The 17199-nt window shown below is 39.6% G+C and overlaps 1 protein-coding gene across 3 annotated transcripts in view; it reads right to left on the bottom strand.

Annotated features, from left to right (window-relative positions):
* CLYBL (citramalyl-CoA lyase) overlaps positions 1-17199 on the bottom strand; it is a 239066-nt gene that overhangs the window by 88503 nt on the left and 133364 nt on the right. For all 3 annotated transcript variants that reach the window (XM_036832076.1, XM_036832077.1, XM_036832078.1), the window contains exon 2: positions 12805-12991. In XM_036832076.1, the coding sequence (XP_036687971.1) occupies positions 12805-12991 (187 nt within the window). The remainder of the gene's footprint in view (positions 1-12804; positions 12992-17199) is intronic.

Genomic DNA, 17199 nt, shown 5'->3' with positions numbered 1-17199 from the left:
GGTGGTGGCTATATGTACTTGGTTCTTTAGTCACAGAGATTTAGCAAACTGAAACCTCTTGGGCTTATTTTGTGAAAATCACCTCTGGTCCCCTGTTTAAAAAGAACAGATTTTAATTGGTAACCAAAGTTGAAATAAGCAAGTTTACTGGTTTTCACTATAGTCTCCAAGCTATTTCTTAGTTCATTTCAGAGGAAATGGCTATAGTTTCCACTTTTATAAAGTTTCAGTTCATTTAAGCTGAGTTCCTTTCTTTCACCCTTAATTTTGAGCTGGACCTCAACCATCTGTTTCATTGCCTAGGCCTGGCCTTTCCATAGTCAGGTATATCATGTTATAGATTATACTCAGTCTTACTTAGATTCCTAGAAATTGCTGGAAAAGATATTACTGGCAACTTGAAGCCTGCATCTCTTTGTAAAGATATTTTGCTGAGCTTATTAAATGGAAATTGCTGGCTATTATGACCCTAGTAGAGATATTTGAATCCTTGCACTAAGAAGATGCCCGTTTGAAGAACAAAACGAGGGAGAAAGAGGTGGGTTTTTGTTGTTGTTTTTTACCATTACTCCACAAAAGGGAAAGCCTATTTATGCTTGGGTATGAAGAGATTAATAAAAGACTGAAAACATTTTACTGCTCTTATGAAAACTTGGATAGGTTTTTCTATCAGAAGCTTTAAGGATCAAAAAGAATTTACAGAGTTCCTAAAGCACAGTTCAGCTCTCCATACTGTTCCCACAAGACTCAAAGACACCCCAGTTCCTAGTGAAGAAATCTCCCAAGCTCTCAAGTCTTTTTTAATAAAAGCAAGGTCCCTGGGAGAGGAGCCTTCCCATCCTAATTTCACTCCCCTACTGAAGAGGAGTTAGCTCCCCACGCCCTGTATACATTTAATCATTCATTGCACATCAGTTAGCTTTCTGCCTGTTGGGAGAATACACCTCCTCGCTACTCTACTAATTTATTTCAACTAAAGTGACAGCACAGGAGTATTTAAAATTTAACCAAGTAGGGACTTCCCTGGTGGTGCAGTGGTTAAGAATCCGCCTGCCAGTGCAGGGGACACGGGTTCGAGCCCTGCTCCGGGAAGATCCCACATGCCGCGGAGCAACTAAGCCCGTGCGCCACAACTACTGAGCCCGTGTGCTGCAACTACTGAAGTCCGCGCTCCTAGAGCCCACACTGGGCAACAGGAGAAGCCCGTGCACCACAACTAGAGAAAGCCCACGCGCAGCAACGAAGACCCAATGCAGCCAATAAATTAATTAATTAATTTAAAAAAAAAGATTAAAAAAAATTTAACCAAGTGGATTTGTGTATGTGTATGGTAAGTGTAAGTGGTAGTTTAGCATCTACATACTTGTGTGTGTGTGTGCGCACACGCGTGCACAAAAGGAAGCCAAATGAGAGAGCACAAATTAGAGAGAATACATAAGCTCAGGGTAGAAAAAAAGTTTACATCTGTGTGGCAATTAAAGGCATTACAGGGACTTCCCTGGTGGTCCAGTGGTTAAGACTTTGCCTTCCAGTGCAGGGGATGCGGGTTCGATCCCTGGTCGGGGAGCTAAGATCCCACATGCCTCATGGCCAAAAAACCAAAACATAAAACAGAAGCATTATTGTAACAAATTCAATAAAGACTTTAAAAATGGTCCACATCAAAAAAACTTTAAAAACAAACAAACAAACAAACAAAAAAGGCATTACAGGGGCTTCCCTGGTGGCACAGTGGTTGAGAATCTGCCTGCTAATGTAGGGGACACGGGTTCGAGCCCTGGTCTGGGAGGATCCCACATGCCGCGGAGTAACTAAGCCCGTGCGTCACAACTACTGAGCCTGCGTGTCTGGAGCCTGTGCTCCACAACAAGAGAGGCCGCGGTAGTGAGAGGCCCACGCACCGCAATGAAGAGTGGCCCCCGGTCGCCGCAACTAGAGAAAGCCCTCGCACAAAAACGAGGACCCAACACAGCCAAAAATAAATTAAAAAAAAAAAAAAAAGATAATTGGTGACCTCTGAAAAAAGAAACAAGTATAAATATATATAAAAAAGGCATTACAGAGGAACTCAAGAGTTAACTGGTTTAAAATGATGAGTGTCAGGAAATCTATTTACATTAATTGAAGATTAATGATAAGCCAACAACCTTGACTGACATTCCGTGTTTCTTAATGAGCAACTCACACTTGCAAATGCGATGACTCCCGGGTTCTGCAGAGTCTGACAGGTAACTATAGGAGTTCCTGGTATGAATTACTGTTTGTGAAGAGTACTTAGAAAGTGGCTTATTGTGGGGTACAAAGCCGTACTCCCCTCATCTCTGCGGTGTTGCTTCCAACTGTCTCTCCACAACCACAATCCTTTGGTCCTTACGTATGTCCTGGTATCCAGGATGGGTGGAGGGAGCTGGAGCAATCAAAGAACATGGCCCAGTGAGGGTGATCCTGTGGGGTTTCTGAAGCACCGACTATTGCTTAGAAGGCAAATAGCTTCGCCTTGCTTTTCATGATAGAGGGCAGCTTCGACAAGATGGCCTAGGTCCTGGCAGCCCTAGGTCCTCTGCATGCAGAGCAGGTTGTAGGGAAGGTAGCTGCTGCTCCAACCCCCCACCGACCAGGGGCTCCCCTCCACTGCTGAGGGCACCTCTCCTCAGACACCCCAGCCCCAGCCCCGGGCCATCCTTCTCCCTCTGTTTACCATAAATGAGAACAGCATTGTACATGGGGTTGCTCAGGACCCAGACCCCAGCCCAGTGCTTCTTTGCTCTCAGCTGCGGCAGGGGAATGCCTTCACAGTGTTGGCCACCTTCCTCCATCCTTTTGTTACTCCCTTTCTGTCAAGTACCCAGCACAGAAATGCAAAGTAAAAACCTATTGCTTAGCTGCTTAAGAAAGATAATTTTCTCTTTGTTTTCCTTAGGAAAAACATAAGTAAGATCTTTCTATAGCTGTTTCTAGCCCCCTAGTGTTAAGAAACCTTTGAGGGAGCTTGAAAGAAAAAGTGGTATTTTGCTGTCTCTAGAGTCTTTTCTTTGTCTACCATAGTTGAGGGAGAAGGTTAAAAAAATAGCAAAACTTGCAAACTCCATGACATTTAGAGCAAAAACCTATCTGTGCCAGCATATTACCCTGAGAGTCAGGAATCTAAAGTACGAATCAATACCAGTAAACCCTGGCATTGTAAGCAATCATCAGTGACTTGAACTGATGCATCAGACTCTTGGCCAGGGGTACAGCTAAGACAATTGCTATTTAGGTATTTACGAAATATTCATGCAACACTTGTTATGTGCCAGGCACTGCTCTAATCACTTTACAAATACCCACTTAATATAATTCTGTTGTGGTAGATACTATTGTTACCATTATTACCTTTATTTTACAGAAGATGAAACTGAGGCACAGAGAGGTGGGGTCATTTGTCCAAGGTCACACGGTTAGGACAAGATGATGTCAGAATCCAGACACCAGAATCCGACAGTCTGGCTCCACAGTCTATGTTCTTGACCATCAAAGTTATGTTCCTCTACTTGAAAGAGACATCTTAAGACACATGCTAAATATCCATTCTCCTAAATTTTCTAAGCTTTATTTTTTTTTAAATGACGCCTGCTTTTTTCTTTTTTTAAAGCAATATTTCTATAGCAGTTGCAAGTTTACAAAATGCTTTTCTATTTGAGCCTCACAGCTGGCCTGGTGGTGGGTCGTGTAGGTTTCATTATCACCAATCTCATGGGACAGAGAAAGAAACAGAGGCTCATGAGATTACAGAACTCAAGTTCCCTGGGTAGACAGTGTTAAAACTGGGAAATTTAAATGAGCCATCTGTTGTCAAACCCTCTACCCTTTCCACCGAACCGGGTTGCTGGTCTCAAGTCAAGGTGCCCATGAGTGACATCCCAGATTTTACTAGCTTAAGTTCCCTTAGAAAAGCCTTCCTTGAACCACAATTCAGAGCTCCTCCTTTGGCTTCCGGAAGGATAAATGTAAGACACTCATTACCTTAAATTCCGAATATACTCCTGCTCTTTACAAATCAAATTAGGAAAAAATCAGACTATGTATAAGTTGCTTCTGGTCTTCAGAGGGGAACCTTCTCTCAGGAACTATTAGAGGGTGTCCTCACCCAAACAGGGAACCATACCCAGATATAAAGAGTCACAGAATCCAGAAAACAGGATATCCAACCCAACAGAGAGGCAAAGGGAATTCCCAGGGTGGTGGGAAGGGAGAGTTCAGGATTCCAATTGTGCTGCAGGCCTGAAGGACAAGTAGTTCAGACTTGAGGGGATCTGAAGAGTCAAGGAGAGATTTCTCCAAGAAGATGAAACTAATAAAATACCAGATGCTTCTAAACATATTAAGAGGAGATTTAGACAATTAGTGAAGATGTGGGTGTTGAATTAGCGACAACTGAATAGAAAAATAAACCAGGGGAAGAAACAGATAATTATGAACTCCAGGAAAAACAACAGGCTGGCAGAAAAGGAAAAGTGGGGACTTCCCTGGCGGTCCAGTGGCTAAGACTCTGAGCTTCCAAAGCAGGGGGCGCAGGTTTGATCCCTGGTCGGGGAACTAAGATCCCACATGCCGCACTGCACGGCCAAAAAAAAAAAAAAAAGAAAAGGTGATCAGTTTATTACTATGTGACTCAACTCTAATACTTTTTACACTGAATACCAATCTCATCAAAGTTACATATAATTGTACTGGGACAAGTGAAGGATGGGAAAGGTTCACATGTAATGGGGACAGGGTGGTAGCAGGAGGGAGAGATAACTCCCACAGCAGGGAGTCAATATCATGCCTGAAGTTGAGAAAATAATTCAAAAAGTGTATTATTTAGAGATATGGGAATAAATGCCACAAGAATAAGCTAGAAGAGATAAAAGGGATTATCTCTGGAGAAGGGAATGGAATAATGATTAGGGGCTGCTTTATTTCACAACGATTTGACTCTATATGTAAAAATAAATTTTACACTAATTTTTTAAAGTTTATAATTTAAAAATTTGAAAGGATGGGTACTTTACTTTTGGCAATATGGCAGACTACATTCTCTGAAGGGCCGACAGCTATAAAATACATACATTGCAACAAAAGTACTTTTTAATGCATTGCTGGGTTCATTAAGAACATAAGGGCCAATGTAAAACAACAACAACAAAAAAAATGAATTCTGATTTATGAGGAGTCAGAAAAATAAGAAAGCTAGGAACCAAATACCTATATTGACCTGGTAGCAGGATACTAGCCTGAGATCACTGCAAAGCTGAGGAGAATAAACAAAGACTCCAGATTAATAATATCCCTGACTCCAAGCAGAAGCAAATACAAACTCTCTTTAGAGGAAAATCTTCCTACTCTTGGATTCCCTTGGGATTCCCAAGAAATAATTCCAATCAATATGGGTTCCCAAGAAATAATTGGCCCTTGGGATTCCCAAGAAATAATTCCAATCAATATGGGTTCATACCATGAGTATGAGTCATTGAATAACAAAAAGCAATTTAGATGCAAAAATATTGAAATTATCAGATTCAGAATGTACCAAACAGATATGAAAAAGAATCAAATGGAAGTTCTAGATATGAAAAATATAATCATTAAAATTAAAAACTCAGAGGATGGGTTACATAAATTAGACACAACTGATGGGCAATTAGAAAAATGTTGATTAGATATGAAGAACTAACCCAGAATGTGGCAGAGAGAGACAAGGAGATAGAAAACATGAAAAGATAGTAAGAGACAAGGAGGATAAAACAAACATTTCCTAATATGTCTACTTGGCATCTCTGAAGGAAAGAACAGAAATGATGGACTAGAAGTGATATCTGAAGTGCTAATAGTAGAAATTTTATAGAACTGATAAAAGACATGAGCACACAAATACACAAAAAAAACACTTACACCAAGCAAAAGGAAAGAAGGGGGAAAAGGAGGTAAGGAGGCATACATCAATAACTATTCAATATTTTAGCAAAACTTCAGTACACCAAAGACAAAAGATCTTCAGCACAGCCAAAGAAGAAATGACAAATAACCTAGTTTTTAGATTTAACAATGGAGTTCTCAGTAGCACTAATAGTAACCAGAAGGCAATGAAATAATATCTTCAAAGTCCTGAGAGCAAATAACTGTCAATCTAAATTTGTCTACCCAGGCAAACAATGAAGACATTTCAAATAAACAAAAACTATGAGAGTTTACTATCAACAAACCTTCGCTATAGAGAAATTCTGAAGGGTGAACACCAGGAGAAAGAAAGATAACCCCAGAAAGAAGGTCTGAGATACACGAAGGAATAATGATCAGAGAAAGTGGTAAAATATGTAGCTTAATCTAAATTAACAACTGTACATATAAAATAATGATATAGTAACAATGTAAAATTCATGGGATTAAAAAGAGATAACTGAAATGTTCCTTAAAAATAATATAAATTGGCGAGGGAGATGATTGAATTTAAATCTTTCTAAAATTCTTGTTTTGTCCAGGAAGAAGACACAGGTTAATTTTAGGCTTTGCTAAGTATACTTGGTAAAATTTCAGGAGTAACCGATAAAAATTAGAAACATAGCCATAACTTCTAAACTAAGAGAGGAAAAAATGGACTAAGGAAATAAATCAAAAAAGTCAAATAATCTTTAAAAGGCAAGAAAAATTAGAAAAAGAGGGAACTCCCTGGCAGTCCAGTGGTTAGGACTCTGCACTTTCACTGCCATGGGCCTGGGTTCAATCCCTGGTCATGCAACTAAGATCCCATAAGCTGCGTGGTGTGGCCCCCCAAAAAAAAGAAAAGAAAAGAAACATAGAACAGGTGAGAAAAATGGGTCAAATATAATGGCATATTTAAATCTAAATTTATTAGTAACTATATTAGAAGTAAGTGGGTTAATGTTCCAGTTAAAAGACACAGATTGTCTACATGAATATAAAACTTTTAAAACAATAGGAGACATACTTAAATCATAAAGATATGGAAAGTTGAAAGAAAAGGCTGAAAACAGTATACTGGGCAAATACTGATCAAAAGAAAGCTGCTGGGGACTTCCCTGGTGGCGCAGTGATTAAGAATCTGCCTGCCAATGCTGGGGACAAGGGTTCGATGACTGGTCTGGGAAGATCCCACATGCCGCGGAGCAACTAAGCCCGTGCGCCACAACTACTGAGCCTGCGCTCTAAAGCCTGTGAGCCACAACTACTGAGCCCACGTGCCACAACTACTGAAGGCCACGCACCTAGAGACCTTGTTCTGCAACAAGAGAAGCCACCGCAATGAGAAGCCCGCGCACCGCAACGAAGAGTAGCCTCCGCTCGCCGCAACTAGAGAAAGCCCGTGCGCAGCAACAAAGACCCAATGCAGCCTAAAAAAAAAAAAGAAAGAAACCTGGTGTATTCTTATCAGATCACATAAACTTTAAAGAAAAAAAGCGGGCTTCCCTGGTGGCGCAGTGGTAAAGAATCCGCCTGCCAATGCAGGGGACACAGGTTCGAGCCCTGGTCCAGGAAGATCTCACATGCCGTGGAGCAGCTAAGCCCCTGCGCCACAACTACTGAGCCTGCGCTCTAAAGCCCGTGAGCCACAACTACTGAGCCCACGTGTCACAACTACTGAAGCCCACATGCCTAGAGTCCGTGCTTCACAACAAGAGAAGCCACTACAATGAGAAGCCCACACACTGCCACGAGGAGTAGCCCCCGCTCTCTGCAACTGGAGGAAGCCCACGCGCAGCAACGAAGACCCAACGCAGCCAAAAATAAATAAATAAATAAATAAATTTATTTTAAAATATAATGAAAACAAAGCAGTGTTGTTAAAAATAATAATAAAATAAAAAAATAAAGAAAAAAGCATTACAGGGGATGAAGAGGGTCAGGCATAATAATAGATAATTCAATATACGTGGAGGATCTAATAATTTTAAATTTGTATACACCTTATAACATAGGCTCAAACTATCAGCAGCAAAAATTGATAGAACTACAGGGAGAAATTGGTGAATTCTCCATTGGAGGGTAACTTTCAACTAGCCTCTTAATTATTAATATATCAAGCAGATGAAAATTATTAAAGATTTAGCTATTGGAACAATATAATTAACAGGTTTGGTCTAACGGAAAATACATAGAACTCTGCATCTAGTAAACAGACAATATACATTCTTATTAAGTATACATGAAACATTTACAAAAATGGCTCATGTAATAGGCCATAAAGCAGAACTCAATAAGTTTCCAAAAATCAGCATCATTCAGATCACATTCTCTAACCATCATGCAACCAACCTTGAGGTCAGCAACAAAAGAATAAATTAAAAACCTCATATACACTTAGAAATTTAAAACTTCTAAGTCCCTTCTACTCAAACTGTGGTCTGTGGGCCACTCTTTATCCACAAACTCTCACCATGACCATGCCACCAGGAGGTTAGTACAAAATAGGGAACATGGGTTTAGAAACCTCTATAGCACTTGACATTGCTGCAATACCCAAGCAGCATTTAATTTTTAGAGCAATTCATTTTTATTGTATTTTATACAAGTATTGGTCCACAATAGTTTAGAATTTTTTTAAAAAATGAAACAAAGTAACAACAACAAATAAAAATAACCAAACTGGTTCTTCACCACAGAGAGTTTGGGAAGCCTCTTTGTATCTCACGGCTCAAGCAAGAGATCAAAACAGAGATTAAAAAAATATGTAGAACCAAATGATAATAAAAAGTATGCATTCTTATAGACCTATCTTGTTAGATTACAATTTATTTTTTTTGCCTGTCTCTCCACCAACCTTTGACTCCTCTGGGTTGGGGACCATGCAACCATCTTTGTTCTCCTCCTGCTTGCCATGGTGCCTGGTTGAGTAGGTACTCAATATTTAGTTAAATATTGAGTATTAAAAAATTTACACATTTAAACTTAAATATTAAATAAATTTAAATATTTACTCAACTAAAATAGCAGCTCTGGAACCCTGCCTCTATCTATTTTGCTCCTACCTTCTTGGCCTCACCCCGTGTCATGGAGATTTCACCAGAAATCTGTGCATTACTTGGCTTATTTTCACTGTGTCCCAGCAAGCAGTGGCTTAGACAGCCCTGTATCTCCTCATGCATTTAACAATGAAAAGGAGATGATAAGAGGGTAGTGGAGATGATCTTTTCATCATCCATGCTTGGAAAGGTGAGCTGGTAGCGCCATCCTTGACATGAAGGAGCCGCTTAAACACAAATTGGATTAGCAGGACAGGATTAGAGCCTGCTGGAAGGTATTATATACTTACAAACTGCTCTGTGGAAGCTCCTCTTGTTTTCATTACAAGCCCATACTCCACAGAGTCAGTCAAATGAAATACGGAATTAGTCAATTACTAAAAAAAGAAATGAAATATCTAAAATGAAGTGACTAAGTTTGAATAATGCCAAGAAAGTTGAATTAGGCAATAATAGTTCAGTTTAGCAAAACCGTAACTAGATCATTTGAAATGACAGTTTTAACATGGTAAGAAATAAACTCACTGAAAATGTCCTCTATTCTATCTCCTCCATCAAGAGGAATAATATTCAAACAAAAATATGATTAACAGGTGACTTCAAGAAAGGAAAAATAATATGAGTTACGTGAGAAGTTTCAGACTTATCTGGACATTTCAAATGAATTGAAGTCCCTAGGTTTAAATGCATTAAAATCCCAAGACACTGAAAGAATCTGCAAATGTGAACACGGCACTCCTGTCGGTAAACTTTGAGAAACCACGGAGTATACAAAGGTGACAAAAGATAAAGAGAAGCCAAGGCACTAACTTTCCGAGAAAGGAGGAAAATGTGAGTTATGTATGGAATATGCCAACAGGTGAACTTGAGGCTGATTCCTGGCAAAAATTCTAAGAGGTTCAAATCTGCCATTTAATGACCCTGGACAAAACTTTGCTATAAGGAGTAAATGAGATAGTTAAAGCATTTATTATAGCACCTCTTACATAGAAAACTCTCGGTAGATGGTAGTAGCTATTACCATTTTCGTCTCTCCAGCACTTCAAAGCAAAGGTGGTAACAACTAGGTAGTACTGACGGGTTCTTCAAGATCAAGTCTCATCTAACCAACCTCATTTTTCTGGCAAGGTGGAGGTATGTGGAGAGAGAAGGTATTGCTAGACCACGTAAACCAGGAAGGTGTCTTCATTTTGAAATGGCATTAGATGAAGTCTCTTATACTATTCTTGTGAAAAGACTGGATTTTAGGAGAGTTAGGTGACTGAATAACCATATTCACAGAACTGCTTCATGAACTTGACCTCTCCATGCTTGTTTCCTTATCTGTAGAAGAAGTATTACTTACTTGGTTGTTATACAAATTAAAGCCCTTAGAACAGTGCCTGGCATTTAGTCACCATTATATAAATGTTGGTTAAGTGAACTTGAACAGAAGTTTCTAGTGGCATGCTTGCACAGCACTTGGCTCCAACCTCTTCAACATTTCTATCAGAAACTTGTTAAATTTTTCTAGTGTGCTGGGCAAATTCTCAGATGGTATAAATGTTGGATGATGAAATCAAAATCCAAAAAGACATTGGCAGGCTAGGGCTATGAAATGAAATATATGAGATAAAATTAGGGGAAAAAGTGTTTTATAAGTACTAGCCTGGCTTGCCAGAACTCTGTGGATAAGAAAGGGAAATTTGGTTGACTCCAAGTTCAGCATACGTAAAACAGTGTGTCTGGCAATTAACGCAGTGGTTAAGAATCCGTCTTGCAATGCAGGGGACGCCGGTTTGACCCCTGGTCAGGGAACTAAGATCCCACATGCCGTGGGGCAACTAAGCCCACGCGCCACGACTATTGAGCTCATGTGCCACAAACTACAGAGCTCGCGCACCACAACTAGAGAGGAGCCCACGCATTGCAACGAAAGATCCCGTGTGCCACAACTACAACCTGACGCAGCCAAATAAATAAATAAATAAAAATAAATAAAGATTTTAATTTAAAAAAAGAGAGAGAGAACTGCAGTGCTCTGTCTGAACAAAGACACTGTCTGGACATAGATGCCAAGATGGCGGGCACAACTTGTCCATCATAAACTCTTCTCTCCCCTGCCTCTCCTTAGGTTCCTCCTCAGTAGTGGCTCCGGGTATAAGGATGGGCTTCAGAACACAGATAAACAGTAAGGAAATATGAGGCAGGAATGAACCATATTTCGAACTCATCTGGGTAGCAGGAAACATCCTCAGGTGGGAATAGGAAGATAGCCTCAAGGTTTGTGAAGAAATACAGTTAGAAGTTTATCAGGGCGCCTAATGGCTCACTGTGCTACAAGCTAAAATAAATTCCCCTCTAATCATGACTACTACAGGATTTATCTAATCTATTCCCTATAAGAAATCAAGTTACTCCAGGCATTTTATCAAGCTTATTCCTTGTAATAATCCCTATCCCTGACAAAACAAGATTTTGTCATCCCACAGTACAGATAAAAAATTGAGGCAAAGAAGTCAAGTGAATTGCCCTGGGTCACACAGAACTAGAATTACAATTTAGTATCTAATCTTAGAGTGCACTACATGAGTTTTGGAAGGGAGCATCCTGGAATCATATTATGTCCTTCAAGAAAAGCCCTATTTACCTTAATCTCTGCGAGAAAGAAGATTAATTGCACTTTCCTTGGTGCATGCCAAAGATGTCGAGTAGACGCTTTAGATTCCACATGTTTATTCTAATCCCTTCCCAAACACTTGTAAAGCCTTGGTTTGACCATTAGAAAGATGCTGTAAATTAACTTAAAAAAAAAATAAGGCAAATATTTGTTTGCTAGAATCTCCAAGGAAAGCAATTAATCAAGAAAGTTGTATAGGACAACCACGCTATTTCAGATCACCTAGGAAAAGAAACTATCCAAATAGATATAAATCCAGACGGCCAGCTCCTTCTGTGCCACCAGCCCCACAATCCACTCCCAGCCCAACCTCACTGTCTAGGGACTGGATAGATGAAGGTTGAGGGAAAGCATGCGTTTAATTTAAAAAGTTCCATGCAAACATCAGTTATTGTTAAAATAATTTATGTATTTCACCCAATTACTGAACAAATCTTTGCTCATTATAAAAACCTAGAAAAAGAAGTTAGGCAAACCAAAATGAAACAAAAAGCATCCACTATGCTACCACCCAGTAAGAACCTTTTGTACCTATTTACAAATTGGGTATTTTCTACGACTCATTTCTCTGATCAGGCCATGAGAAAATCAACCAAAAGCTGCAACCTTAAGGTTCTGTGTGTAGTTTCTCTTTAATTAAGGAGGGAAAATGGTGACTCATCCATTGAAGTCTATCTTTTCTTTTATCGGCACTTGTCCCAGAAGAGATAAGGCCACTACACAATATACCTGGCAGTAAAAAAAAGAGATAAGTTCCTAATTCCATCTTACTGGTCTGAAAAATTTACACCACAATTCTAGGATTAAGTCATTTACCCAAACCAGCAAATATCACAGCCAAAATGGATTGAGTGTCTATCACTCTCTCTTTTTTTTTAAAGTGTGTATCTCTTTATCTATACACACACATAGTCACATATACTGAAGGCCATGATTTTAAATATATCTTGGCTGGATTCTTCCTGTCTCTTGGAGAAAAGAAACATACACATTCAGAACCCACACAAGGGCTGGTCAAGAACACGTCGATAATCAGAAAAAGGTGAGTACAGTAGACTCTTTCCAAATAGTGAGCAGTGCTACCAGGAGAGCACCAAATTTCAGTTCATTTCCTTTTTCCATCATAAGGAAAAATCATGCCATTACCTTTTTGTTCACAGCCACACCATCCTCACAGTCGAGGACTGCACAATCCACATTCAGAGAGGGAATCTTCTTAATTTTCTTTTCATCATTTCCAGGTACATAGAGCACTGCCCTTCGGGGAATGTATTTGTGATTGGGTGAGGAACTGTACCCAAGCCTGGACACATCAGCTGCCAGAGATGCTTTCCTGCAGAAGACATAATTAGAATTAGTCCAGAATAGGATTCATTTATAAATTTTTGAAAAACCTTATTTTAATACAAAATTAAAATAGAAAACATGGATAATTTTTTTAACTTCTGGCAGAACATAATCACACATAACAACTAGGAAAACAATAACAACAGAAATAATCAAGCAACAGAATGTCATTTTGGCTGAGGTTTAAAAAATATATAATACTGTTTACTGACACAATCTTCTGAGAAAAGAAGGAGGGTGTAGCTATCTCTTCTTGGAAAAACACTTCCAGCATTAGTATGCTGTCCAGATAGCATCCAGGGAGAAAAAAGTTAAGAAATTTACATCCAAAAGGCCCTAAAGAACAATACTATCTACAATTATGTGAAAGTAAAAAGTAGAAAATGAACCATCTATGTAAACAAAGTCTATGGCTCTCTCCCTGACAATGAATCTTTTTAAGTAGACAAATAAGTGATTCAAGTTCAATTTTAACAACAGACAAGGATGGCTGGCTACTTCTTAAGTCAGCAAAGACCATTATTAGCTCTGTAATTATGGGCAACTTGATTGCTGGAAACTTCAGATTCTTCATCTGTAAAAATAATACTCATGTTGCAGGTTGCTGAGAAAATTAAGTTAAAGGAAATAATGCACATGAAGCGATCAGCCGGAGCCTGGGGGTTATTAGCTTGATGTGGTAGGTGGGTGTAGCGGGAATGGCAGCCACTGCTGCTGTTCTTAATGGAGAAACTCTAGCTGTCAGTAGCCCTGCCTGCTCGTAAACTCTGCTCTCTCCCCACTTCTCCTATTGTACTAAGTTTAGCCTCATTCCCATTTCCTGTGGAAATAAGAGGAGTTGGCCGGAAGCTCCCTTGGCTCACTGCAGCCCTCTCCCCTAACCTGGTCCATAGTTTGGTCCCGTGAAAACCATGTTTTAGCCCATAACACATGGCAAAGGAAGATGAAATCAGCTTTCACAATCAAGACCAGTTACATAATTTGAAGCACCCTGTGTAAAATAAAAGTGCAGAGCCCTTGTTCAAAATTTATTGGGAATTTCAAGATGGCAACAGAAAAACATCACACAAAGCACCAGACCCTTCTAAGCATAGGGCCATCCGTGACTGTGCAGGTCACACATCCATGAAACCAGCCCTGCCATAACAGACGGAGCTATCCGTCATGAAAATCCCAGTTAAAGAAAGGTGAAAGCCCCAGCAAACTTGGTAACACCCTAATGTTTTACTCCCCCAGGGTAAACAGCATGATCCTTTCAAAAATATGCCAGCTGTATTCTTCACGAAAGCTCTTGACATTTAGCAGTTATCCTACGTTAGTGCCATCAAATATTTTACACAGTTGTAACATTTTGCCATGATTAGTGTGCCTTGTGACAATGTATCTCAAGAAAAAATCAGCATCTTTTTGGTGGCCTATCAATTTTGTTAAGGGCTCCCTCATTCTTTCTTTTTTTTTTTTTTCCTCATTCTTTCTTGAAGCTAACCTTAATAAAATCTAAAACGTGAGTCAAAGTCTTATTTTTGCATAACATAAGCATTGTGCTATGTGAGATATGGTGACATATAGATGGGTTTTAAAAGTATACATATATTACAAGACATTTATCTAATATCGATATAAAATATAGTATGGACAGATAATTGAAGAATTCCCAAAGTATCTGTCATCGTTGTATATTGATTAAAAATATCTGATTTATCTTAAAAAAGAGAAAATATAATGATGTAATAGCAACAACCACATTTTACTTATTTGTACTGGAAACCAGAATTTGCAACATATCCATTTCCTTTAAAATCGTAAAAATGCAATTAAAAGAGATTAAATTTTTATTTACCAAGAAATGCTTAGGGCAAAATCACTCCTCATGAGATTTGTTGTAACTGCACATGTGAAAGCCAAAGAGACCTTCATTTCATGAAAACTGAGATTTCCTCCATGCGAAATAGCTTCTGACTGCCAATTTGGATCTGGCCACTGTGATCTCCAAGCCACACCACCTGAATCTCAAAGCCTGAGCCACTCAGACATGGCTGACAGGTCATACCACTGTCACATGTTAAGCACTAGAGCAAGAGCAAATCATTCCTAGGATGTTTATATATGATGTGTAATTTTTTAAAACAGATGATCATTTAAAAAATCTTCTGCCACTCGTAAAGATGTTTCTGATTTCCCAGATAAAGTCTCCTATAATCATTGAAACATTATTTTCCTCTTTTAATCCCCTGCTCAAAAACTGTCAACAGCTCCCCATTATCTACAGGATTAAAGCTCAGTCTCAGCTGAGAGCCCTTTTCTCAATTTATATTCCACTATTCCCATGTTGCAACTATCCACCCTCAGAAAATTAGATTATGACTGTCCACAATATGCTGTATTGTTTCCATTGTACCTTTGCTTCTGCTCGAAAAGTATTTCCCCTAGGTTTATTTGAAACTTACAGATCTTTCTAGCTTCAAGGTTTATTTGAAACTTACAGATCTTTCGAGCTTCCTTCAACGTCCACCTGACTGCCAAGTCTTTTTTGACCATTCATCTTTAGACCCTCTCATCTTTAAAAACAGCATTTATCACTGGTAACCAAACCAGAACCAGCAAAGGATTGGCTCTGCCATCATGGCTAAAGTTAATCCAGGGGCACATGCATTCTGGAAAGCCAAAGGACGCTACAAATCAAGACACTTAAAAAAGTTTCCTGCTTTTTGACCCAGTAATTTCAAGTAATTTGACCCAATTCCTTTTGGGAGTTGCTATAGATTAAATGTGTCCCCCCCCAAAATTCATGTGTTGAAACATAATCCCCAATATGATGGTATTTGGAGGTGGGGCATTTGGGAGGTGACTAAGTCACGAGGGCAGAACCTAGGAGAATAATGTCTTTATAAAAGAGACACCAGAGAGCTCCCTAGTCCCTTCTGCCATGGGAGGACATAGTGAAAAGGCTGACATTTATGAACCAGGAAGTACATTCTTATCAGACACTGAATCTTCCAGAGCACTGATCTTGGACTCCCCAGCCTCCAGAATTGTGAGAAATAAATTTCTGTTGTTTATAAGCCACCCAGTCTATGCTATTCTGTTACAGCAGCCTGAATGGATTAAGACAGGAATCTATCTTAAGAAAATGATCAGGAATAAAACTAGATATATATAATATTAAGAACTGAAAATAACCTTTAGGTCCAACAGTGGGATAAATTACAGTACCTACATTCAATGGAATATTACGCCATCATTAAAAATTGTGTTTATAAAAATATTTAATGTTAAGTGAAGATTGTTATTTTTAAACAGAGGATATAACATTACATATGCAATAACATCTCAACTTTATAAAAAATGCAAAGAAAAATATCTGGAAGGAAATACATCAAAATGTGATTAGGGATGCCTCTGAACTGTAGAATTTGGGATTAAGACTTTTCTGCTTCCAGGGACTTCCCTGGTGGCGCAGTGGTTAAGAATCCGCCTGCTGGGCTTCCCTGGTGGTGCAGTGGTTGAGAATCCACCTGCCAATGCAGGGGACATGGGTTCAAGCCCTGGTCCGGGAATATCCCACATGCCGCAGAGCAACTAATCCCGTGAGCCACAACTACTGAGCCCGTGTGCTACAACTACTGAAGCCCGCGTGCCTACAGCCCGTGCTCCGCAACAAGAGAAGCCACTGCAATGAGAAGCCTGCGCACCACAATGAAAGAGTAGCCCCCACTCGCCGCAACTAGAGAAAGCCCGCGCACAGCAACAAAGACCCAAAGCAGCCAAAAATAAATAAATAAATAAATTTATTAAAAAAAAAAAAAAAAAAAAAGAGTCCGCCTGCCAACGCAGGGGACACGGGTTCGAGCCCTGGTCCAGGAAGATCCCACATGCTGCAGAGCAACTAAGCCCATGAGCCACAACTACTGAGACTGCGCTCTAGAACCCACAAGCCACAACTACTGAGCCTGCATGCTGCAACTACTGAAGCCCGCGTGCCTAGAGCCTGTGCTCCGCAACAAGAGAAGCTACCGCATTGAGAAGCCCGTGCACCGCAACGAAGAGTAGCTCCCACTCGACACAACTAGAGAAAGCCCATGCACAGCAACAAAGACCCGACACAGCCAAAAATAAATAAACAAATAAAAGATTTTTCTGCTTCTGCACAGTTTTTTCCTATTTTGCACATTTACCAGAAAAAGCGTCACTCTT

The sequence above is a fragment of the Balaenoptera musculus genome, chromosome 18 (genome assembly GCF_009873245.2).
Source record: "Balaenoptera musculus isolate JJ_BM4_2016_0621 chromosome 18, mBalMus1.pri.v3, whole genome shotgun sequence".
Lineage (NCBI taxonomy): Eukaryota > Metazoa > Chordata > Mammalia > Artiodactyla > Balaenopteridae > Balaenoptera > Balaenoptera musculus.
The sequence above is the reverse complement of the archived record's forward strand: the minus strand, read 5'-3'. Positions and strand labels throughout refer to the sequence as shown.